At 42.2% G+C, this 23877-nt stretch overlaps 1 protein-coding gene across 1 annotated transcript in view; it reads left to right on the top strand.

Annotated features, from left to right (window-relative positions):
• Window positions 1-23877, top strand: part of LOC141001527 (neural-cadherin-like) — a 95104-nt gene that overhangs the window by 34248 nt on the left and 36979 nt on the right. The window contains exons 3-12 of the mRNA XM_073472628.1: window positions 4430-4655; window positions 5574-5778; window positions 6921-7032; window positions 9095-9344; window positions 12026-12168; window positions 13710-13882; window positions 18184-18352; window positions 18996-19166; window positions 19571-19743; window positions 22817-22984. Of these exons, the coding sequence (XP_073328729.1) occupies window positions 4430-4655; window positions 5574-5778; window positions 6921-7032; window positions 9095-9344; window positions 12026-12168; window positions 13710-13882; window positions 18184-18352; window positions 18996-19166; window positions 19571-19743; window positions 22817-22984 (1790 nt within the window). The remainder of the gene's footprint in view (window positions 1-4429; window positions 4656-5573; window positions 5779-6920; window positions 7033-9094; window positions 9345-12025; window positions 12169-13709; window positions 13883-18183; window positions 18353-18995; window positions 19167-19570; window positions 19744-22816; window positions 22985-23877) is intronic.

The following is a 23877-nucleotide window of genomic DNA, read 5'->3' as shown; positions in this document are numbered from 1 at the left end:
CCCGATTTCAAGAATCCACATGTATTAATTTGACCCCCTTACCATGTGATTAACTTTTAAGACCTCAAGAGGATGAGAGTAGCTGGCCTTTTGATGAGCGAGGTCAGTCTGTCTGATCCCATTTTTTAGTATTAAACAGTGGTGGAAAAAAAGTAGATCTTTTATTTAAAGGTGGCCTGTGGAGCTTTTCTTTGAAACAGACAAAAGTTATACATGCAGTATTTCTCACCAGAACACACTGTGTGTTTCCTCAAGGTCTAACAAATGTGTTGAATGCATTTCCTTCCTCATAAAACATTTGTAAATCTCATTTCTTTTAAATACTTAAAATCGTATGTTGTTTACACTCGTGTTTGCTCGCTTGCATTCTCTCCGTTGACACTTGACACACGCGGTGGTGCGTCACTGCCTGCAGCTGTCAATCCGAGAGATGCTGTGAAATGGCAGGATGTGACACACGTGCATAATACAGAGAAAACTGGGACCCACAGATTGAAACACTGCTTTCCAAAACATCACTGGTGGGAAGAAACTACACAGTGAAACCCTAAAAACGTAGCAATACCACATTGGTATCAAAAGTAACAGTATTCAGGATGCAGCATATTGAACACTGATACTTTATGCAATGGAAATATTCAACAATCTAAATTTTACATAAAGTATAATTCTGTTGATATTCTCAGTTTTTCCTTTTGCTAACAGAGTCCAGGAAAGACCACAAACAACAACGATTTGCTCCTACGAACAAGTATTGTCTCTGTATCCACAACCTGATACAGTTTATTCCTCTGTGTCATAAACCTCCACTGAGATCCAGAACGTATTCACAGCACATCAACGCGCCACACAACTGGATAACATTTTCCATTGAATATGAAAACGGGCACATTCTCAATGTCAGTATCGAGGTATTTGAGTTTCTTGGCCAGTCCTAATATTTATGAAGTGCTTTTGAGCAAATTTCATTATAACGAGATAGATATTGTGATAATATTTTTAAGGCCATAACACTTCAGCCCCATTCTGAGCATACCTGCCAACTTTGGTCATGAAAAAAAGAGAGATTTTCCAAGGGTATCGGCAAGTGGCCTACCTTGCCCCAAAACAACCCGACGCATCACACATTAATAGAATAGATACAAGGCTGTGAATGTAAAGTAACTTTTCATTAGACTAGTCCAAAAGTCCAAAAGTTAACTTAAATTAACATCACAAAAAATACCAGATAGACCTTCAGAAAGAAGAGGAAGAAGGATAAGAAAGATGCAGGACTACAGTCTGCAGAGTGGTCGCTCAAGGACGAACAAGCGAAACAGAAGGCAAATATCAATAGAAAGGAAGGTCACCAAGTTTAGTTACATTTTAAAGTGTGTGTTTTCTTCTTGGGACCTGTTTTCATCCATTTTCAGCCACAAACTTAGCAGAGCGGAGGGCTTGAGCGAGCACAGTAACGAGACGCACATCAGGCAGGGTCATTTGCGTGCAGCAATGCTGACCTTTGCCACTGGGGTGGGTTGCCAGGCACCACGACACCCCTTCCCACAGGAACTCACAGGAACACAGTTTCCCCAGAAACTACAGTTCCCAGCTGTTTAAGACATCATGATGTCCGTTTTAAACAAGGGACTAACAGGTTTTGTGCTGAGATCCATGGACAGGTTTGTAAAGTCAGAAAATATTGAGATATAGACCAACACATTGTTAGTTTGGATCCTTTTATAGGATTTGTTATATCATCATGTTCATCCTTACAGTTAACCTGTGCACCGGTAATGCTATGGAGCTGTTGTGTTTCCTGATGATAGTTTCACACTATTCTACAAACAGTTAACAGGCAAATAAATGTAGCAGTGAGTTAATGGAAATTGTGAAAAGAAGGCTGATGGCTGCATAAAATGGAGGGTAACAACGTAGGTTACAAAATATCTTTATTATCTTCATTTAATTGCATATTCTCATTGAGGTCACTTGTAAGAGTACAGCAAATATTGAAAATATTTTAAAATGGTCTTTGCAAAAGCTTATTGACAAAGGAAGTGCATTCAACATCTTTGTTTGGCTTCAAGGATATGAACAATACAGGGAATATAAATGCAAGACTCCAAGCACCTTCAAGTGCTGCCTCGAATACAAGAGGAGCAGGTTTTTTCTTGTCAAATGTATTATCGCGAGTTTGTTTTCACCCCTCTAATCTGACTGCACTATGATTTAGCAGTAAATTGATCACAACACATTGCCTGTACCTGTCTGAGTACCTGGCTGACAGAGTGGTAGATAGTCCGATAAAACATTCCTGATTTAATGTGTAGCAGATGAAAGCAATGACAGAGATTTAGTGGACAACGGCTGTCCTCGAGTTCAAAACTGTAGCTGATGTCTCACGGTTGTATCATATATTACAGTGTCAGTAAAATATCTTCAATGTCAATGCTACTTTCTTTACTACATTTTTAATGAAAAGATGTTCTGGCAGTTGGAGAATGACAATGTTTTCTCAGTGATTTTGGACTGTTTGAACTCCGAGAGGTGGAAACGATTTTCAAAGTTTGACTTGTGTATCACGGTTTTCCTTTGGAAGAAGAATGCTACTGTGGACCAAGGCTGAACTTTCCAATGAAACTGCATTGATGTCAGTAATAAGAACATTGAGGTCAATGAGAACTGATGCCCATTCAGAAGTTCTCATCTTTTGGTGGCCTTTGACCTATCTGACCTTGGAGTGCTTTGGTGAATCACCAAATCTTCCTCTCCATCCAACCCAAACCAGGCATCTCGGGTTCAGTGCTACACGGGTTGAGTCGTACCCTGCAGAGTGATCATTCAAAGGCATGGCAACAAAAAGAGTTCAAGGAGAAGTTGATTATATGCACATCTCGTAGGTGCAAGGCTATCAGGAAATTGTGTGAATAAAAAGAATGTAACGGCTGCACACTTGAACACAAGTTTAATTTAAAAAAAAAGGTTTTTATCCCAGAAAAGGAGTTTAAACATAACTTCCTGCCCACTGGGGTACCGCAAGGATCGGTGCTTGGATCCCTTCTCTTCCTAACATATACCACCTCCCTTGGTTGGATTATCTGCTTAAAATGTTTTTTTTCTTACCATTTCTGTGCTGATGATACCTTTCTCTATCTGACTTTCCCTTGGCATGCTCCAATGATCTATCAAAATGGATAAAGGAGAGTCACCTTCAACTCAATCTCTCCGAAACTGAACTCTTTTGTGATCCCAGACAGTCCTTCAATTTAGCACAACATTAGTATACAGCTCAGCTCTGCCTCGCTCTCTCCAATGAGTCTGCAACAAAACTGGCTGTCGTGACTGATTTGAACTTATTATACTCAGAGGATTGGTGCCGCAAGACAATATGATATAACCACATACATACAGTATATTAACATATACAGTACTGTATACTATGTGTCCCCACATGAAAACACAAGCATATTGCTTTTTTCATATTGGATTAGTCAAGAGAATGTGGAGGTTTCCATTGCACAGCTAACATTGCAAACGGCGAATAAGAAACATGGTTGTTGGACTAATAATGACAAGGATGAATCACCATTAATAGTAATAACTTAGGATAACAAGATGTTCCTTTATATGTGAAGTAAATGAGATATACAAATCACAAGGTGGAGAGAAAGGACACTATTAAAAAAATGTTTTCTGGAAGACAACTTAGGTCAAAGTACGAGTTTCAGTTTATCATCAGAATATGACACTCTCTGTTGGCTCCCACCTGCGGCTCACATTAATTTTAAATCACTGATGGTTGTCCACAGAGTGGCCACAAACAAGGCACCCTTACCTGAGCCACCTCATTAAGGTTTATGAGCCTTTGCACGACAGCTGGTCCTACTGTTGCTTGTTTCAGGTGAAACATAGACCCGAGTGGTGAGACAAGTATTCTTAAAGGCCTCTCCCTCGACCTATTGTGGCTCGGATCGCACTTAATTTGTGCGTGGTTTGGGACAAAAGCGGCTGCCAAGTGAATTAATTGTAAATATAAATGCAAATTCATTTTAAAGTCACTGTTGAATGTCTACCATACTGCCTGAATACAAAATAGACATTAAATAGTAGCTTTAATAAAGCGGCTTTAAGTATCTTAATCCATTGAGACTTATAGTGGGGCCCATGCTAGAATTTAATATATGTTCACACTATTAAGATCTTTTGATAAATGAATGAATTGCACAGAATTGTATTGCATTTAAATGTTAATTTGAAGATAAATCATATATAGAAAAACACCTCTTCATGTGTTCAACATTCACTCAGCAAACCCAGCAAGACAGAATTGACCAGGTGGTCAAATTTCCACTTCTGTGTTGATATTCAAGCCAGCAGTCAGTTGGTACTTCAACCATTTGATTGGTTTGCATCCAGTGCATCAATGTATCATTGTATTTCCCTGCAGGCGGTGACGGCTGCTTTGCAGTGGACAAGAAGACCGGCCAGGTGGTGACCACGGGGCTGGTGCTTCAGAGGGACAGAGAGTACTTGTTAAGCGTGGTGGCCCTCGATGGGCTGGGCAGCCGCAGTGCCCCCGCCATGCTCTCAGTGGTGGCAGGAGCCAGAGCGCCGCAGTTCACCAACGCAAGCTATGCCATTTCCATACCAGAGAACACGCCTGAAGGACAGCCGTGAGTACCGTGCTCCTCGCTAACGTTCACCCACACATACATAATCAGGGATGGACTTGGGCCTGTGTGATGCAGGCAAAACATCATGATATCTTTTTCTTTTGTAATTTCCAACATCGTGTGACAGTATTTGGCCTTTTCAGTAGAAATTTTCCGTGATGTGGTATCGTTCAGTTACGCTGGGGCTTTTATTCAAATGTGCCCTATTCCCTTTGTGGCTATCACCAAACACTTTTTGTCAGATACTTTATTGTTGACTCAATAGTATATTGAAGTGTAATCGCTTGAGACTGAAGAATACAATACAAGGAAGAACAATATTAAAAATGTCAGTACACCTCATGTCTGTAAATTGTCACACACTTGGATGAATACGTGCATGAATGCATACTGATTCACTGACACAACAGTTTTACACGTACATCCCTTTATAGTAACCTACATTTGCAACAAGTAAAACAGACATGCATGCACATGGAGTGTATCTCTGCAAAAACAAGTCTTACAGTAACTAATGCAGACATGCAGAAAGACGCTTGTCTTACGTGTTGATTTTCCATTTGCTACCTGTGAAGATTTATGTTGATGAATATTCATCTGGTCACACAGGAGCACTCACCCATGAATTAACAAATCATCATCGCACACCATTAGGACAACGTACACTCTCTTAACCGTAAAAACAAACACTGATATCTGCATAATGGTACGACATTATTACACAGAACTGACAAGTACTGATTGACTGTGTTTATAGCACATAGTCAATGGGCCATACAATAATTGATTCCATTACAGCGTGGTGCTGATGTAGGAAAAGAGGATTTCGATATTAATTCAACATGTGTGCAGCTAAAAAATCGAATAGTAGAGACCGTTTCTCCTTTTTCTTTTAATCACTTTCTCTTTGTTCCGCAGCTTCCTGGTGGTTTTTGCCATTTCCTTCCAGAAGCAGCCGGTCAGCTACAGCCTGCTGATTAATCCCAGCAGTCTTTTCAGCATCCGGCAGGAGACGGGGGAGATCAGCCTGACCAGGACGCTAGATTATGAGAGTGACCAGCGACGCTACCTGCTGATGGTGCGAGCGAGCGAGGAGCCCGGCAGCCTCAGCTCTGCCACAGAGGTTAGTTTAATTAGCGAGTGATACAGGGTGGCAAACGTGAGTCATGTAAGAGTTCGCGCACTCGGGTCAACTTACCCCAAAGCGAAGGTCCGCTGTGATGTTTTATTATTGTGCCTGTCACACAAGCGTTTACTCTTACTGCTGAACTCAACTTAAATAAAAAAATTCTGCCCTGTTGCCGACATTTTCTGCTTCCTGTCCTCCCACTGGACTTTCGCAAAGCTCTCAGACAGACCCGTTCTCACCTCAGTGTTTTGCGGCTGACAAGGCTGCATTAATGGCAATGATCTGATCTCGGCACTGACCTATTGACATCACACTACTTGGCAATAACCACAGGAGGGAAAGCAGCAGAGTTTGCGGCTGTCTACAGGAATGGCATGGCTGAATGGTTTTGAAAATGTTAACAAGTGGACCGCGGGGCCCAAGTGTTTTGTTTCTGTGCGATTTGTTTCACCCTTTTGTTTTTGTGTCTCAGAAAGGAGCTTTTTGTCGAGAGTGCGATCTGAAGATGAACTGTGTGAAATATAGAACGCACTCCGAGGCGCTTGGCATGAGAGCTCAAAAATCTGAAAACTTCATTCGCAAACGAATATTTCGAGCTTAACTATTCATGAATTCAGTATCATTTAAATTATTAATGCAAAGATTTTGTTACCCAATTATCATGTCAGGCACTCAGTTCGTACAACAGATTTAGTGGGCAAAAATCTCCCTCTGCTCAGCTGCATGTTGTGGAGTAGGAGATGGAGACTGGGAAAACCTATCCCAGCTATTTCAGGACTATTACTCAGCTGTCACTTCACACTTTACACACAGTGGTGACAGGGAGCTTGCAGGGCGGAGGGCGGCTAAGGGCCTTTGTAGAATACACACACACATGCTCAGAACATTTTCTATTTTTGACTCAGGAAAATCATGAAGTGGAAGATAAAGGATGTGTTGAACTGGCAACTTGAGAAACTATAAAATGCAATTTAGATTAAGTTTTGGGGTCAGCTTCCTGTAGAGAATTTTCTATGGTTGTCTCCTGGATTTGAGGGCTAATTTTGTATTCTTCTCTGATTTTGACTGTTTTCTCTCCTCCCTCCTCTCCTCTTCCTCTCCTCTTCCTCTCCTCCCATCGCACTGGCACTAATCAGGTTCAGGTGTTGATAACGGATGAAAATGATTGTGTCCCAGAGTTCCTCCAGTCCATCTACAGTGTAGATGGAGTTCCTGAGACTGTAACCACCGCCACATCCCTGCTGCAGGGTGAGTCTCCGCTGACTCAATATTTCACATCCGTCTGTTTCATTTTGAAGTGAGGAGGGAAACTATCTGAAAAAGTCACTCTTTCTGCAGGAAAAGACCAATTGTATTTTGGGAGAAAGCCAAAGCTGCTATTCAGACGTTGAGTCATTGTTTCGGCTCATAGACCCGTAATGCCTCCATTTTGGCACACTGAAAGAAACTAATAGATCCCTCAGATCTGCTATCGTAATCTCAATTATACTGAACTAAACTAGCTGCTACAAAGACGCCGTACCATTTGTTTTGATGTATTATGTACTGTATGAAAAACGGCATATCAATTTATCTGTAACTGCTTGAGGCTACCTTATAATTATCAATTATGAGGCTGAAGGCACTGCATAAAAATACACTCCAGTGAAGAAACATGTTGTGCCAATGGAAATGTAGACAGTTTCTGTACTGTAGCACGTCATGTATGTTTGTTAGCTGTTAATCTTGCTCAACTTTAGTCATACAGACATTTGTACCCATGAAAATCAGTGTTTATACCTTTGAGAACTAAACTAGAGGAAAAATATAGCAACAGCCTAAAATAGAAATGCTTAAACAGGACTGAGTATGTTGCAGTCTTTTATACTTTGTACTCATTATCAGAGGTTCAAGGCAAAAGTTCCCTCAGCTCAGTAAACCCAATGCACCATCATTCAGCAGTATTCTTTTCACATTTCACCGTGTTCACGGTTTAGTTTTTGTTGAATGTCTCTGCACCTGTGGGATTTCTGTCCCCCATGGGCTGCCATAGGTGATTTGTTGGGAATCTCTAGCTGGGTGATTGTTTCGACTGGATTCTGGGTGAGAAAAACGGAACAAATTTAATCTGAAAACATTCGAATACACAGCCTAGAGCGGAAGAAATTGTTGGCACAGCAGAGCTGGCTCTAGGAGAAAATGGCGCCCAATATAAACCAACGCATCAACAAAAAAATAATTCACCAGTGCGGCAGAAAGAGCTCCGCAGTGGAGGCATCAAAGGTAAGAGAGAGTGAAGACAAGGGAGTCTTCTGAAAGAGGTACCAACAGAAAAGTTCGATCTTCATGCTACAAATAGACTGCAGCTGATACACCATGAAAGTGTGCTTGACTTTCGCAGCTCAGGATGCCCTGAAAATCTGAAACAAAAGAGAGAGGAAGAGTTAATTTCTTAATCTGGTGGACTGCACAGCTCGCTAATGAAATGTCAAAGTTTTGAGGCACCAAGGGAGTGAAATCCCCATTACCCCCATCAGCTTGTATTCTGCCGGGGGCAACGACACAGATGAATACTTCAGAATGAGGCGATCACCTCAACCTTGCCCTCTGAGGTTGATGGTTGAGAAGGTATAAATAATCTTTAGTTGAAACTATTGAGGTTGAAGGGAAATGTACTACCTCAGTTCTTTAACATTTAATGAGACGATCACATTATTCAGATTATACAAAGAGTGCAGAGTAAATTGCCGGAGTGAGACTATATCTGAAGACAGTGAGATGGAAGGAGAGTGAAGGTTTGAGATGCACAGGCTGCTTGTGTTGATGCCTGACACAGAGGAAATGAACACATCAAAAGAATACGCAATATGCGAGTGTTATGAGCTAGAGGCGCTTTTGTATGAAACAGTGAGTTTAAGTGAAATTCACCGAACAGCAAACTTAGACTAAAATGAGCTCTTCAACCAAGGGTGTCAATATTTGTGTCTGTTGCTCTATAGTTTTTTGTGTAATTACCTCAAAATCAAATCATTTCTGAGCACACTCTGCAGAAAACACAGCTCGTTCATTTCATTTGCTCTCTTTGCTGTCTTCAAGCTCATTTCTGCAAATGATGGTTTTAATTCTGGAGGGTCACAGTGCAGTTTATGTGCTAGTAATTGTAGCTGTCAAAGCTTATGATCTATTACATGTTTAGCAGGGCCATAAAGAGATAATGATGTACACAGATGTCAACATATTCATCAGCTGATGCCATCTCATCAGCTCATTTTCGATTAACTCTGAATTGATGGTCCTAATGTGATGTCTTCCCCCCCCTTCCCCGGGGCAGTGCTGGCCACGGACTGTGACTCTGGGTTAAACGCTGAGCTCACCTATTACACCCTGAGCCCGGATTTCAGCATTTCACCTCATGGGACCGTTTTCCCCGCCGGCCGACTGGACTATGAGAGACCCAACCATCTGTACGAGTTTGTGGTGATGGCGACGGACAGCGGGGACGAGCCTCACTCGGGCACCGCCACAGTCCGTGTGAGGATGGCAAACATCAACGATGAGGCCCCTGAATTCTCCCAGCCTGTGTAAGTGACTTTATCACTTAAACTTTATACTTGTAGAGAGATAATCTATGTGAATATATGGATAAATGGGAATATCGTGTCTGGTCATTTACATGGAATAATTCAGACGCATTAACTAACAACAAAACAAAGATTTCTGCATGATAGCCCACCTTCATCTGGCAGCTGTAAACAACAACCTCAACAAAATAAATAACCCTCCAGGAGATGAAAGTACAACAAATATACAAACACAGCCACACAAACATCACCTGTACTTATTTAGTACTCACAATGAAATAAAAAGGTGCAAGGCCAAGCCACGAGAGTGCTATGAGGGGATCGATAAGCTATTACAAAAAGTATTCACTGTATGTGTCTGTGTGCATATAAATGTTGCTTGATTTAACACAATAATAAGTTTATTTGCACCTTTAATAAACAAATGCAGCATGCCCAAGGGCTATGTCTTAGCTTACATGCATTGTGACTGTAGCCCAAATCATAAAAGCAGAAAACTTTCACATTTCATTCCACCGAAGCTTTGCTCTTTGAGAAGTCAAGGTAGTTGCATCACAGATATATAGGTTGTTACATCACACATCACGGGCCTGCCACCCTTAAGGCTCTTCATCGCAATAATATTTGATGCTGGGAGTACTGCCATGAATAGTGGCCAGCTTGCATCAACACTGCTGTAGTAAAACCAGCAACAGTAAGACAAACTCAGTATATTGAATTTGGCATGTTAATCTCAGCAATCTGGCGTCAAAACAATCTGTTACTCACTCCTCACACATAAACCACAAACACAGTGGGACACTGTTACTTTCAGAGAATGTTCTGGAGATACAATATTCTTTCCTCCATATTGTAGTAAAACAGAGCTTCCAAATGTCAGTCTTTGGGGTTTATTTTTGGCCTTTTCCGAAGGTATGCTGCAGACTGACTTATGGATGCAATCCAGTGTGTCCTCGACCGCCTTTTTTGGCCAAGCAGTGTGAGTGGGTGGGCAGCAACTGTCACTGCAGCTCCGCTGCATTTATTCCCCCAAACGAGTAAGCCGGTTGTCCTGTCAGTCATGTTTCAATGACCTTCACTGAAGACTGTTGCCTACCTCTTTTACTCACTCCTGTTGCATTGTCAGGTGTCAGTCTCGGTGGGTGGCTCGACACAGAGCCCAACAAACAGGCAGGCAGAGAGGTGGACATGTGGGCAGGCAAACATAAAAGTGAAGAGAAAAACACGGTGAAACATGGTTGCAGGGCAAACCACAAGAGGATACCAAAACATGCACGGCGAGTAGACAGGAGACAGCCAGTCAGATATGCAGATAAACAGAGAAGCCTGTCGGCAGTCAGACAAATACTCTTGCCAGACCAGCAGACAGATAGTTAGAAATTCAGGCATTTTGCCAGCGAGGGTGTGTTGGGCGCTTCATCATAGTGTGGCTTACTGAGATGTAGATAAGTGCTGCGAGGGCAGGAGAGGACAGAGCGGCCAAAAACAGCACAAAGGCAGACATGTAGAGGTAGACTGATGGATGCTGTGACGTTTATAAAATTAATCTTCCAGTCAGACTAATTGAGATGTCCCGACATGTGAGTTGACGGGCTAATGTATCCTGGCATGTCCTCTCACTTCACATCTGAACGAGTTGTAAAAGTGATTGAAGTGAGGGAGGGCCCGCGACATGCTGTCCAGCAGACAGACAGGCGGTCTTGCTCTGTCTGAGTACAACTTCACAGTTCAGTGAGACGAAAGAGGGGAGATGCTCGAGGAAGAAAAGCAGGGGGAGTGTATACGTCTCATCCCACGGAGATGCGGAGAGGTGGCCTCTGAGCCGGGTGACAGATTACAGGTCACTCATGTTGCCACGGAGACTGCCGCGACTGGCGGAGATGAATCACCCATCAGCGTTCTTCTGTAAACCATCAATCACCTCTGACTTTCTCGCCACAGACACCGACACCGCCCTCCCCACGGACACACATAGTTACACACACACATTAGAAGAGGATACGGAACAAAATCTCACAGGGGATGAGTTCTGCTGACGAATCAACTCAAACTTTGTGTGAACGCCGCCCCCTCTTACATCCTGCACCTCTCTGTCTATCAGCCTTCGTCTTTCCTCCCCGCTCCTCTCTCTCTCTCTCTCTCTTCTCCCTCCGCCCTCACATATCACTTCACCTGTCACTTCTGTGCCAGCCTTCTTTTCTGTCACCTGCTCCTCTCCCTCTCCTTTTCCTCTGTTTTCCATCCCTCTTCATCTCTGCGTCCTCCAAGTCACGCAGTTCATCTCCACCCCATTGTGCTTTGTACCACAGTGGTATATCAGTCTCCTGTGTCTGGCCGGGCATCTCGCTGCCCAGCACCACCGAGCAAGCAAATCACTGTTGACATTTTAAAAGGCACTGGATCAAATGGCTCACAGTGTGCCGGGGTATGTGGAAGCACCATTTGTTCAATGACTTCAACATCCCAGTAGACATTATCATTTGTCTCTGGTCTGGCCGGCAAAGAGGATAGGTTAAATCATAGTGACAAGCAAAAGCCACAACCATAAGTCTAATCAGCCTGCTGATGCTTTGGACTGTGTGAAATGATTTGTATCTCCTGTCCGTGTGTGTTTCTATCAAGACTTCCATGTGTGCGTTGTCACTTTCCCGCACTTGTTAAACTCGAGTTCCTCCTTGCAGATATCGAACGTTTGTTTCTGAGGACGCCGGCCCCAACACCCTCGTCGCCACAGTTCTGGCCAAGGACCCAGACGGCGACGGTATAATCTACTCCATAACGGCGGGAAATGAGGAAGGAAACTTTGTCATCGACAGCCAGAAAGGTGATACTTCTTAATTTTCTGCCCAGACTTCGCATATGCAGCTCTCAGTCTAATTGACAGGCTTTCCGTCAAATCACACATTCAATTTTCCCTAATACATTCCTGCTACAGTGGCGCGCAATGAATGCCCTCTACTCTCAAAGTCAATGTGGAAAGATATTGAAAGTTGATATTAAAAGCTGTAATTTCAATATGAGAGCCGTTCTTTCTATTATTGCAGTCATAAATATAAACGATGACATTATTTAGACCATTTCTGCACTTGGTTTTCTATTTTTTCCTGCAGGTACAGAGAGAAATGTTCCCTATGTTTCAGAGCTTTCTAGTACTGGCGACTGCACAGTTTATCTTTTTTATTTACCCTTTGATCCGAAACCAGTGGCAATCGCTGTGACATTTGTCACCCAACCCTTTCAATTCAATTTCACAACAACTGCTCTATCATAGCTCACAATCTTCAGGCTGCGCTCTGCCAGCTCCTCTTTCTTTTGTGTCATCTTTTTATATTCCTTTCCACCCTTTCTGTGTATCCGCGCAGCAAGAAAAATGCAAAAGGCTGATATCCTTCTGGTGCAGGAAAAATCACTATATGGCTTCCCACTTACTGTATATAGGAAGAGTGCAGGCTCATTGAATAGCTGCTAGAGCTCGTGTCGCATTTGTAAACAAGGTTGACATTTCAGCCAGGATAATTACCGTGCACATCCCACAGTTCACTTATTTTAATGTAGTGGTGCAGCGCTGTCAACGTCACGCATTGTCATTAGGAGCCGGGGCGCTTCTCTTCTCTGTGGGCTGCCGGGATCACAAGTAAATTGGGAGAGAGGGGAGTCAGGCACTCGCATCTGTGTGTCAGCATGCTGTGTTGTCTTTAATCAAGAGCACTGAAAGAGATGAATAGAAACACAACGAGAGAATAAAGAACCTCCCGATGCTCTCACTTCATTGAGTTTCCCCCACATCACAGGCGTCTTGTTCGTCCTGCACCCTCTGATGTTTTTGTATTACTGTTGACGAGAAATATGTTGACTCAGATGCTGCCTGCTTTTATCCCACCTTTGATCTTGACTGTTACATGAAAGCAGACAAAGGGGGGGGCAGAAAGGAACAGCTAATAGGAGTCTGCTGAGCCTGGTTAACTTCTAACCCGAGTCACTTACTACTTTATGTTTTTGCTCAAGTGCTCAAACTGGATGGGCATCTTTTGAGGAGAGCATGCAATTATTAGATTAGAAAATGTGACAAAATCACCACTGTGAAATTGCTTTTGGATTTAGCCTGCATATCAGATTTTTTTACCATTGCGTGGAGTTCTGAGGTGGATTTTTCACTACTTGCTATCTCACTCCCGACTTCTAGAACAACAACATCCAGTCTGCATTTACTTTCTGCTCTGTTTTTATTGATAGCGCATCCTTCACCATGCGAGGCCACAGTGGCAATAACATCCTGCTTAATGACTAATGGAATGGTACTGCTTACTGTGTTAGGAGGGACGATGTTTTATAATGTGTAATTTAATGGGTCTGTGGTCTTTGCAGGGCTGATTCGTCTCCGCTCCACTCCCCTGCCCAAGCTTCAAGGTCTGGAATACGTCTTGAATGTAACAGCCACAGACGACAATGCGTCAGGTGGGCCACACCCTCTCTCCTCCACCGCACGGGTCATCGTCGGAGTGGATGATGTCAACAACAACAAACCTGTATTTGAGCAGGTGAGGATTTTTTTTTTTTTTTTAAGAATGGCAACAACTATGAGAATGGGACCCAGGTTTTTCCCTTTAATTAAATTTTAGTTGGTTTCAAGGGAATAGTTTTGGTAGTGAACTTATTTGCTGTCTTACTAAGATTTACATGACATGATTTATAACACTACCATCTCTGTGTGGAGAATATTGAACTACCACTCACAACTGGTTAGCTTAGCTTGTCATCAAAACTGGAAACAGGATGAAGCAGGTAGCATTGGCTCTGTCACAAGGTTAAAATAATCCACCTACTGGCACCTCACGAGCGTGCTTATTAGCATGTTTAGACCTTTAAAACCACTGAGAGGTCACGTGAACAACATTGATCAACTCCTTACAATGCAGTGTACTTCTGGGTCCACACAGTTGTCATGCACCACCCATCAAAACACTGTTGGTAAGCAAGAAGACCCCCTCGTGGCAATGGCAATCCCTGATGGCAGTGACCCGCCCCATTAGGACATTGCGGCAATCGCCAGAGGAATGGACAAAGAGCCCAGGGTGTCGGACTGGCCTGATACCACAGGGCACCACCAGCGGTCCTGTGTCTAAGCCTCAATAGATCGGACACAGGACCTCAGGGGTGTCCTGTGGTGTCTGGCACCAGGGCATTGGCGTGAGACCCCTTGTGTCCTGTGGATCTGATTGGGATCTGGGGAATCTGGAGGCCAGGTCAATGCCTTGAACTATTCCTCATACCATTCCTGAGTAATGTGGTGTCACATCCTGCTGGAGGGTCGATATATGGGAGTGCCATTGCTGTGAGGGGGTGTACTACAATGTTTGGAAAGGTGGTGCATATCAAATGGCTTACATATGAATGCCAGCACCAACGATTTTCCCAGCAGAACGTCTCATTGTAACAAGATGATCAATTTTATTCACTTCACCTGTCAGTCCTTTTTAATGTTTTGGCTGATCGCTGTATATAAAGATGGATGACATGACAGCTCCCCAGAAGTGAAGCCAGAAGATGTTGATCAAACCGAGGTGGCTGGATCTGTGTTATAACTCCTGCCCCGTCCATATTTGCAGATGTGACAGATGGACTAAAAATAAAATGTTTCCCAAAGATGGTGTCTGTCACTTTAGGTAGTTCTTATCACGCTGATGTTCAAGTGTTATTTTTTCTGATAAGTTTGGTTTAAATATGTGTTTTTGATTCTATTAAAAGGAAGTTAATGATCAAGATTGGCCGCGTTAATTTAGCTCCACCAGCTGATCACTACTGCACAGACTCTGACTCCAAGTGACATCACCAGGTCCAGATGGCAGAGCTCATATGTGGGATATTTTGGTGACATTTTTTTGTTAAGTACAAGAACAAGGGTAGTTGTTTCCTCCTGGGAAGCTAGAATAAAGTGTATTTTCCAGAATGTCTAATAATTCCTTTAAACTATTAGTTGTATTCTTTGTTTTTGCCACCAACCCTGACCCTTTCTTACACAAAGACAAAAACCAAAAACCAAATCTTCAGACTACATTTACAAAACCTCTGGCTCTTTTAGGCAAAATCCAAAAAAATCACCTCGAGACCATTTTATCTGTGCTCAAAGTCTTCTCTAACATTGGAAAACACCGCGTCAAGGACATGTAGCTACAGATAATGCATTTTCAGATAATATATAAGAAATGTACATTCACAACTTGTTACAGAACATATTGTACACTGTGACTACTGCAAGTAATGCAGACGAGGGATTCATTCTGCCTCAGCATCACGTCTCAGGCAAAGGTCTCTTTTTCCAGGCAACGGGGGATAAACCCTCTGGTGTGCTGGATCGAGCCTTGACAAGACTCCTACACCTGTGTCACTGCAGGTCAGGTCTAATGCCTGCAGGAGATTTTCCCTGGTGTTCTCCGGTCATAGACCTTTCACCGGCATGCAGAGAAAAAAATTCCTATATTGAGTTGAGGGAAGGGGGATTACACTGGAAAACAAATACCACAAAATCGCTGGTTGATATTGAACCACTAACATTTCAGGACACCACCGTGAAAACAAAGACTGTGTTGAGATGTTCAGTGTTATATCGCCCTAAAGTGGAATGATGGTGGTGGAAAAACCCCACGATTACTCACGGCTGCAGAAAGGCTCGTGCTGCCCCCCTCATACTGATCAGGGACTTCCACATTGGCACACTGGCCAATGATGTCCCTGCCTCTCCCTCTCCTCTTCTTCAGACTGAACCAAGCGTCATCCATAAAACTGAATCCAAATCCAAAAACAAACACTCACTTTAAGTAAAATCGATCAAGATAAGTTGTTTGTAAGCAATGGATTTACATACATTGGCGATCTTTGCGTTCCCTTTTGCATTAGGAGGTAAATTAATTGGTAAATTGTAGAAAGGCTGACACTGTTGATTCCTTCAACATTTACATTGTCTTCAACAACTCTGTGCTGTACGTTACACAGTCGAATGGCCTTGTCAACAATAACTTGCTGTTCAGAGAACACAGAAGTCCTTTCACCCACAGTCTTGCAGTTCAAAAGATATATATACAGCGAAAATAATAATGGTTTCGACTTCGATAAAATATTTCATGGCGAGAAAAACAAAAATTGTTTGTCCTCTTCTGATTGTCCTTCTCAGATTGTGTTGTTGTGCTCTTTGTCCCGCTTCCCTCACTGTCAATCCATGAACAAGAACATTGCCCCTCACATTTTCATTTGAAATTACTGCTATTGTTCGCGCTCTTGTTTTTCCTCGTCCTCACATTCTTCCTTCTCGTTCCTCCACCTCCTTCATGTACTCTTCCACCTCTGCCTCTCAGATTTGCACCCATTGTTGGTATCGGCAGTATCCTGTGCCCACCGTGCGCCTCTGAACTGTCTTATACTCTGTTCAGTTGGTTTAATCTTATTAGGAACAAGTGTGATTGTGTGTAAACTGCACTGAACAATTGTGGAAAACTACGATAGCTTACAGCGAGTATTTTGTCTCTAATCAAAGAACGTGCGTTCACAGTGTTGTTCCATCTTTCTCTCATCTTCTCTGTCCATCACTCCTTCCTCCCTCTCTTCATCCCACTCTCCTGCTCTTTCCCTTTTTGCCCTGGCGTTCTCATTTCCCTGGCCTCCGTCTCTCTCCGCTCTGTTTTCCCAAGAGTTCTGATTAGCCCCGCACACCCACTCTATCTTTAGGCGCTCCATTGGGAATTCAATTAATTCACGAAAAAAAAAAGTGCAGTATCATCACAATATACCATACCTGTTTAATTAACTTCCACCCTAATTAGGTATGACTTGAACTTCAGCAGGAGACATATGCATGAGGAGCAAGCAGCTCCGGCGGTCTTTCAGGTGGGGCTGGATGTCCCTGGAAGGCAACTTTTTAAATATCAAGTTGCGCCTCAGAACTATCTCGGCTAGCGTGACCTTCTGTTTGACATGATGTGATTTTTATGAGCAGCTATCTACAAGGCCGTACTGTCTGTGCCATCACCTCCCATGAAGCCTTGCATTGTATTTCCTTTAACACTTATGCAAGAACTACATCGAAAGCGAAAAAAAAGATGAATTCCTCGTGGAGGCAGCCATCTTGCCTGTTACACAACTTGGGATTGGTCAGTTTTAGGAGCGGCAAGGGAAAAGAGACGCTCACTGTTCCAGACATCAAAGGTTTTTTCAGCTTCCCGCGATTAAAATGCATCGATTTACACATCTATTCTTATCCCAAATAATCAAAGGTGTGATGGTCACTACTTTATACTCCCGGAAAAACACAGCACCATCAAGTGCAGTACAGTGTTTGACTGTTTTTTTGTTTTTTCACGAGCGCTATCCTCATGTGCTCGCTCGTTTCCTTTGATCCATCTCTGTTTCGCTGTTGCTCTCGCCTATTGTTTTTCTATGTTCATGGCCATTCTGTTGAAAGAGTTGCGAGCATTTATGTCTGATTTCAAATAAAGGAAGGACTCCAGAGAACGGCTCTTTATCTGGGGCATATATTCATTAGGGGAGGATGGATTCCTGGCTAAGACAAAGCTGTTCACTGCTGGCTCTTCAAAAGGAATCTGCTCAAGTGTTTTCATGTTCATAGATGTGGTCTATTGTATCTATAACTTCTATATTGTGTTTCATGCTCGGTACCTCCCTGTGTGTGCATACTGACCTTCTACATAATGAGTTTATCCTCTTTGAAATCTGCGTTCTCATTAAAGTAACGTATTTTCGACAACATAGTGTCATATATGAGAATAATTCCTTGTGTATGTCTCTCTCTCCTTCTTTTTTCCTCCCTTCTCCTCTCTCTTCATCTCAGTGCCAGCAATATCGTGAGCAGGCTTCAGTGCTGGAGAACCAGCCAACGGGGACTTTTGTGTTGCAAGTGCATGCTGTGGATGCAGATGAGGGAGCAAATGGAAAAGTCAAATACGGCTTAATGCACAGAGACAGCGCCATGCCCGCCTTCAGAATTCATCCCGACACAGGTAGAGCCGTCATGGTTTGTCTGGATGAAAGTAAGCCTCAATTAGATATAGAGCGCAGAGTTTACTGTAGATAGACAGCGCTGCATGTTGATGCTGTTGGTAATTGACATTCCTAATGGTCAGTCAAGATGAACTTTGATCCGAGAGGGCAGGAAGTGTTCACATTCTTCAAATTGATATTTTGAAGAAGTCAAAACCTGCCTCGATCGATCCTCATTACGTTTAAACCTGCCAGGCTGGACGTGACTTGTCAGTGTATAAGAATGACTCTACATAACAAAAGGGGGAAGGAGAATAGACAAGCTGATCCGAAGTCCGAACACGTGGCGTTGACGTGTTATTCTGTCAGTCATTTCCTTTAAGACTTCGCCTCTATTTTCTTCATCTCGAAATTTAATAACAAAGTCGCTGTACTTGAAGGGAATGGCTGACTCGCTCAGAATGAATTTATAATTGTTTGCTTGTTTCCTTGATTTATGGTTGGATGGTTAGATTGATAGCTAGACGGATGGATGGATGGATGGTTAGATAGATTGATGGATGGATGGTTGAATGCATGCATAGATTGGTGAACTGGAGAATCACTGAATGGATGGATACGTAGATATGTATTCATGTGTGCACGTTTCTTCTATATTTACAGGAGTGATTGTGACAGCCCGGCGGTTCGACAGGGAGCGGCAGAGAGAGTATTCAATTACAGTAACGGCCACTGATTGGGCGGAGGAGCCGCTCATAGGCATCTGCCAGCTCACCATCCAAATACTGGACCAGAATGATAATAGCCCCAAGTTTGAGAATCTGCGTTATGAGTGTAAGTGTTGGATAAAAATGATACAAGCTGATGCAGCTGTAGGACAAAAAATTGTATCATGTAGGCATATCAAGGACTTTAAAGATGCTGAGGTAGGAAGTTTAAGTTTTACTTTAATTTGACCAAATTGAGGACGTGTTTTAGTGCATAAATGCAGTAAATGTGCCTCTAGATTAAGTTTTGTTTGGGAAAGAATATGAGATCACATTCATACCCTTGCTTAATGAATTGCATCTCTGTGAGAAAATTGGAAATAGACATAAAAGAAAATACCTTGTCAATAAACTAAATCATTTTTTGCATAATAACAGTGTGACCTTCAGCATCCTCTTGCCCTCAGGCTCACAAGTCTCTACTCTTAGACGAAGCGAACTGAGTGCACATACATTATTTATCCCCCGTAGACTTCCTGAGAGAAGACACTTTGGTCGGTACCAGTTTCCTTCGCGTGGCGGCTCACGATGATGACTTTGGCACTAATGCAGCTATCGCTTACTCCATGTCCCTGGAGCAGCCTGAGTACCTGCGGGTCAACCCTGTCACTGGATGGGTCTATGTTAACCAGCCCATATCACAGGTCAGTCAGCAGTTATTAACGGCCTCCCTCTCTCTCTCTCTCTCTCTCTCACCAAGCACTCACACACACACACACACTGTCTGTATCACATGGCAGCCTCTGGGTCTGTGTCAACAAAGTTAATGAGTACGCCACCTCAAAGTGCCTCCGTCTGCTACTTCCAATCTAGGGTATGTGTACTCACAGAGGTGCCGCATGTGGAACGACCACAGAGGACGAAGACGCGGGGAGACCGATTCAGCCCAAACAAATGATTAAAAATAGATTTTAACGACTTGGAATTCCTGCGGTTCTAATTGATGACCACAGTTCTGTTCGCTCCGCTGTTACTAAAGACTTCAGATATGCAGAAAAGTCCCCTAATTCGCAGTAGCTGTCAAAAAAACGAGAGCCTTGGCACAGGTTTTTTTAAAATGCTAACTATCACAAAGCAGGACCCATCTTAAATACTCCGGCTTTGATTTAATGGATTAAAGACTTTAATTTTAATTTATCATCTGAGACTTTGATAAGGAGACTGACAGCACGCAACGGCTTTAGATGAGTATTTTTTGAAGTTATTAACTGAAAAAATTGGATTGGATTCAACTTGCAGAGCACGGTTACCACCGTGCGAACAGCTTGTCTTAAAACTGAAGTCGTATGTTTTTGGGAAAATTGCTGCAAAAAAGACAGCGTCCCTCAAGATGAATTAAACCGGTCTTTTTCAAAAGTGAAACTCTGTTCGACACGACTCACACGCTGTCCTTTACTGGTTTATCTTTGTCAGCTACAGTAATTTTGTGATCGCGTGAGTGTCGGTGATGTAACACATTTTCTTTTTTTGTTACATTTTTGATCGCTGTGTTGTAGACTTTCATCTTTTCTGCCGTGTATCAGCTCTCGCCTTCCTGTTTTTCACTTATTCAAATCTAAATGTTTTTCTTTGGCCAGAAACTTGCTCTAGCACTATGGAGACTTATTTATTATTTAGTATACTTTTTAGTGCACTGGTGTTAAAAGTCTTTGGAAATTTTGCCGCTGACTCATGTAAAATTGAAAGTGTTAAGCCCCAAACCTCGCTGAACAAAGCTGTTGCATATTTTAAAAGTGGTTTCAGAAGCTATTTGAATCATCCCACATTCTGTGTGCTGTAACTAAGCTTGTAGGAGCACTTCATTAAATGTTAAATGTCTCTGTTGGTCTGAGACATTGTTCTTTTTTGATTTTCTCATCACAGTTTCTGATTACAATGAATCACGAAGGACAAATTTTCACACCGAACTTCAGAGTAAAGTGTGCAAACGGAGTTCCCAGTTGACTTGCAGTCTTTCAGTTGAAATTTGGAGGAGATTGCACAGCAGCAGCACTTCTTATGTTTCTCAGACAGCAGGGCCACAGCCAGCGTAATGCAGTGTCATCATACTGTACAGTACAACCGCACACAGAATTAAGTGGAGAATACGGAAGAAAGGTTGCGACCACAACCACATGTTTCAGATCTGATACCATTACTTGCAAATTTAATTTTAAACCGTGGTTGGATATTACCACAAAGTCAGTCAGCCATTAATTTATTGTAAAAGCCGGCAGCTGCTGGGTCCATATTGGACGTCGCCGATCACAATCTTTGTTCCCTGGTATCAAGCTTTTGGAAAAGAGTTGTACTTGTTCACAAAATATTAATTGGATTGTCCCAGGAATAGAAAATGTAATTCTGAAGTGAAGTGAGATTTCTTTTTTTTTATCTGGCTACTGCGGCACAATAATAGAGTTGCTAGGGCCACAATTTGCATTAATAGAATAATGCAGCTGATGGTTGAATTGTTACATCGTAACAAAAGGATTCTTATTTGAGCCTTTTTTTTTTTTTCATTAACAAAGTGGTTTAACTATGACTTGCATTATCTTTGACTGTTAGTGGTTGAATTAAATAAAATTACCTCGTCTGGGGCCAGAGGAGGCATTTTAGAGGGCTTTATAGAAGCTTCGCTCTGCTGAGAGTGTTATGTTGATGTAACACATTGTCTCATTTAGATAAACAGAATCAAATACTCTAATGACCTCTCAAGGAAAATTTTCAGCTTTCCCTGCAGTGTCCGCCTTGATGAGATACAGTTCCTCAGTCAAATTCACCCCCTTATTTCCTAGTGGTTCAATTAAAGCACAATAAAAAAAAAAAAAAAAAGGAGAGGAGCTTTTTTGCAACCTGAATTATAGCTTAATAAATTTTGGACGGCTCACCGTGCTGCCTCTGTTGTTTCTCTGCCTAATTAAATGATTTTCTGCCGTGGAGTTCATACAACAAGTTTCGGTTTAGGCAGGACCTTTTCTACTGCTGCAGAGCAGGAAAGAGACAAAGCCGTGTGTTAGTCCAATTATAGCAAGGTGATTTAACAGTTATTATGTAATGTTAATACTATTTTCATGATACATCAGGTATATACTGCATATATATTCCAGTTCTGTATATTATACACATTTAGTAAGTAATCGGTTGTAATAATCGTACATTTGTTTGTTCAATCGTACTTAAAATTAGCGCTGGATATTTGAGATTTTGTGATACCAACACCCAAACAACGCTTTTTCTTTCAATACCTTAGTTTAAGAAATGTAAAGAAACACCATTTTCTAATGTTTTGCCTGAAAATGTACGTAAACAATGAATTTAATTTCAAACAGCTGCTTCTCTTCTGTCAGTTATCAGTTAATTGTTATTGCTCTGAATGCCCTGATAATAATTTGGCGACTAACACAAGTTCTTGCTCATAAATATTATGCACATACACGTACAGTATACTGCCATGAGTTAGGGAACATATACACGCACACATACACATCTAAATAGACTGTAATGTAATGTAAATTATTGAAAACACTATGAGAATGTCACTATTTATTATGTGCTAAATTTAACTAATGTACTCTTGGTAATGATATGTTGTGACCTTGTTTTAATAAGGAGCCTTACCAGGGACACACAGCTTTCCAACTGGCCTTGGCTAGAAATCCTCTCTGCATCAAGATACTGTAACTGAGCTAAAATAGTGCATTTATAACTGACTGAATAAACTGTTTACTGTTGACACAGAGAACCTATATAACGCGGGACATCATAGCGACTGACGGGGGAAACCGAAGCACTTCCGTGGAGCTGTCAGTCACCATTACCAACGTGAAGAACCAGCCTCCGGAGTGGGAGAAGGAGAGCTACAGTGTCGTCATCCCTGAAAACACGGCCAGGGATACGCCCATAGTGGTACGTCTGTCTGCACGTAACTTGCTCTGTTGTTTTTTCTTTGCCTTGCCATTTTTGAGTTGCTGTAATTGAACCGTCTGAGTGTTTGTTTACTTACTCCCTTGCATTTGTGCACATTCTTGTGTGTAATTCAGACAATGTGCTCTCTTTGGGCTGAAAAATATGCCTTCGCAGCTTGTCAGTGCGCTGGGAAAATCTGTAAACGTTATTTGAAGATTGATGCTGTAGGAGATAGCTGACGTTGAATTGCATGTGCTTAGCAAGTTTCATGACTCCGGGCTAATTAAGTCAATCCAAAATGTCTCCTTTGATGTGAAAAGTATATACACCGTAGCTGTCAATCTGGAGAGCACAAAACATTTTTTTTAAGGTTTTTACAAGTGGATTCACTGTGAGATGAGAGGTTCATTCAGGGCCAGGACAAGTCTGACTCTCAGCCTACTTACTGTCGTCAGACTAAATCAAAATCTGATGTACTTTGTGCTTCTTTCTGACTGCAAAACATGAAATACTGTCAGACCAACCTCTTATTTAGCTTGAAAAGATGTTTCTTGACCTCTCACAAGCTAAAAACCTTGTTAACAACAGTAGTGCAACAATATTTGGAAATACACCTGTATGCTCTCTTGCAAGATTTGGATGAGAAGACTGATGGCACACTCGTGTGTGAAAAAGCTTGGTTGGCTTAGCTCAGCATTAAAGCCTTGAGGCAGTGAGAAACAGCTCGCCTGTCTCAGACCAAAGTATGAAAATATGGCTACCAGGAGCTCTATTGCATTTTCCCAGTTTCTAGTCTTTATGCTAAGCTAAGCTAATTTGCCTCACAGCTCTAGCTTCGTACTTAGGACTCTTGTCTACAGAGCGTTTTTCTCGCCAGTGCCAGCGGCTTTTTT

The sequence above is a fragment of the Pagrus major genome, chromosome 8 (assembly GCF_040436345.1).
Source record: "Pagrus major chromosome 8, Pma_NU_1.0".
NCBI lineage: Eukaryota > Metazoa > Chordata > Actinopteri > Spariformes > Sparidae > Pagrus > Pagrus major.
This window is presented reverse-complemented; position numbering and strand designations above follow the sequence as displayed.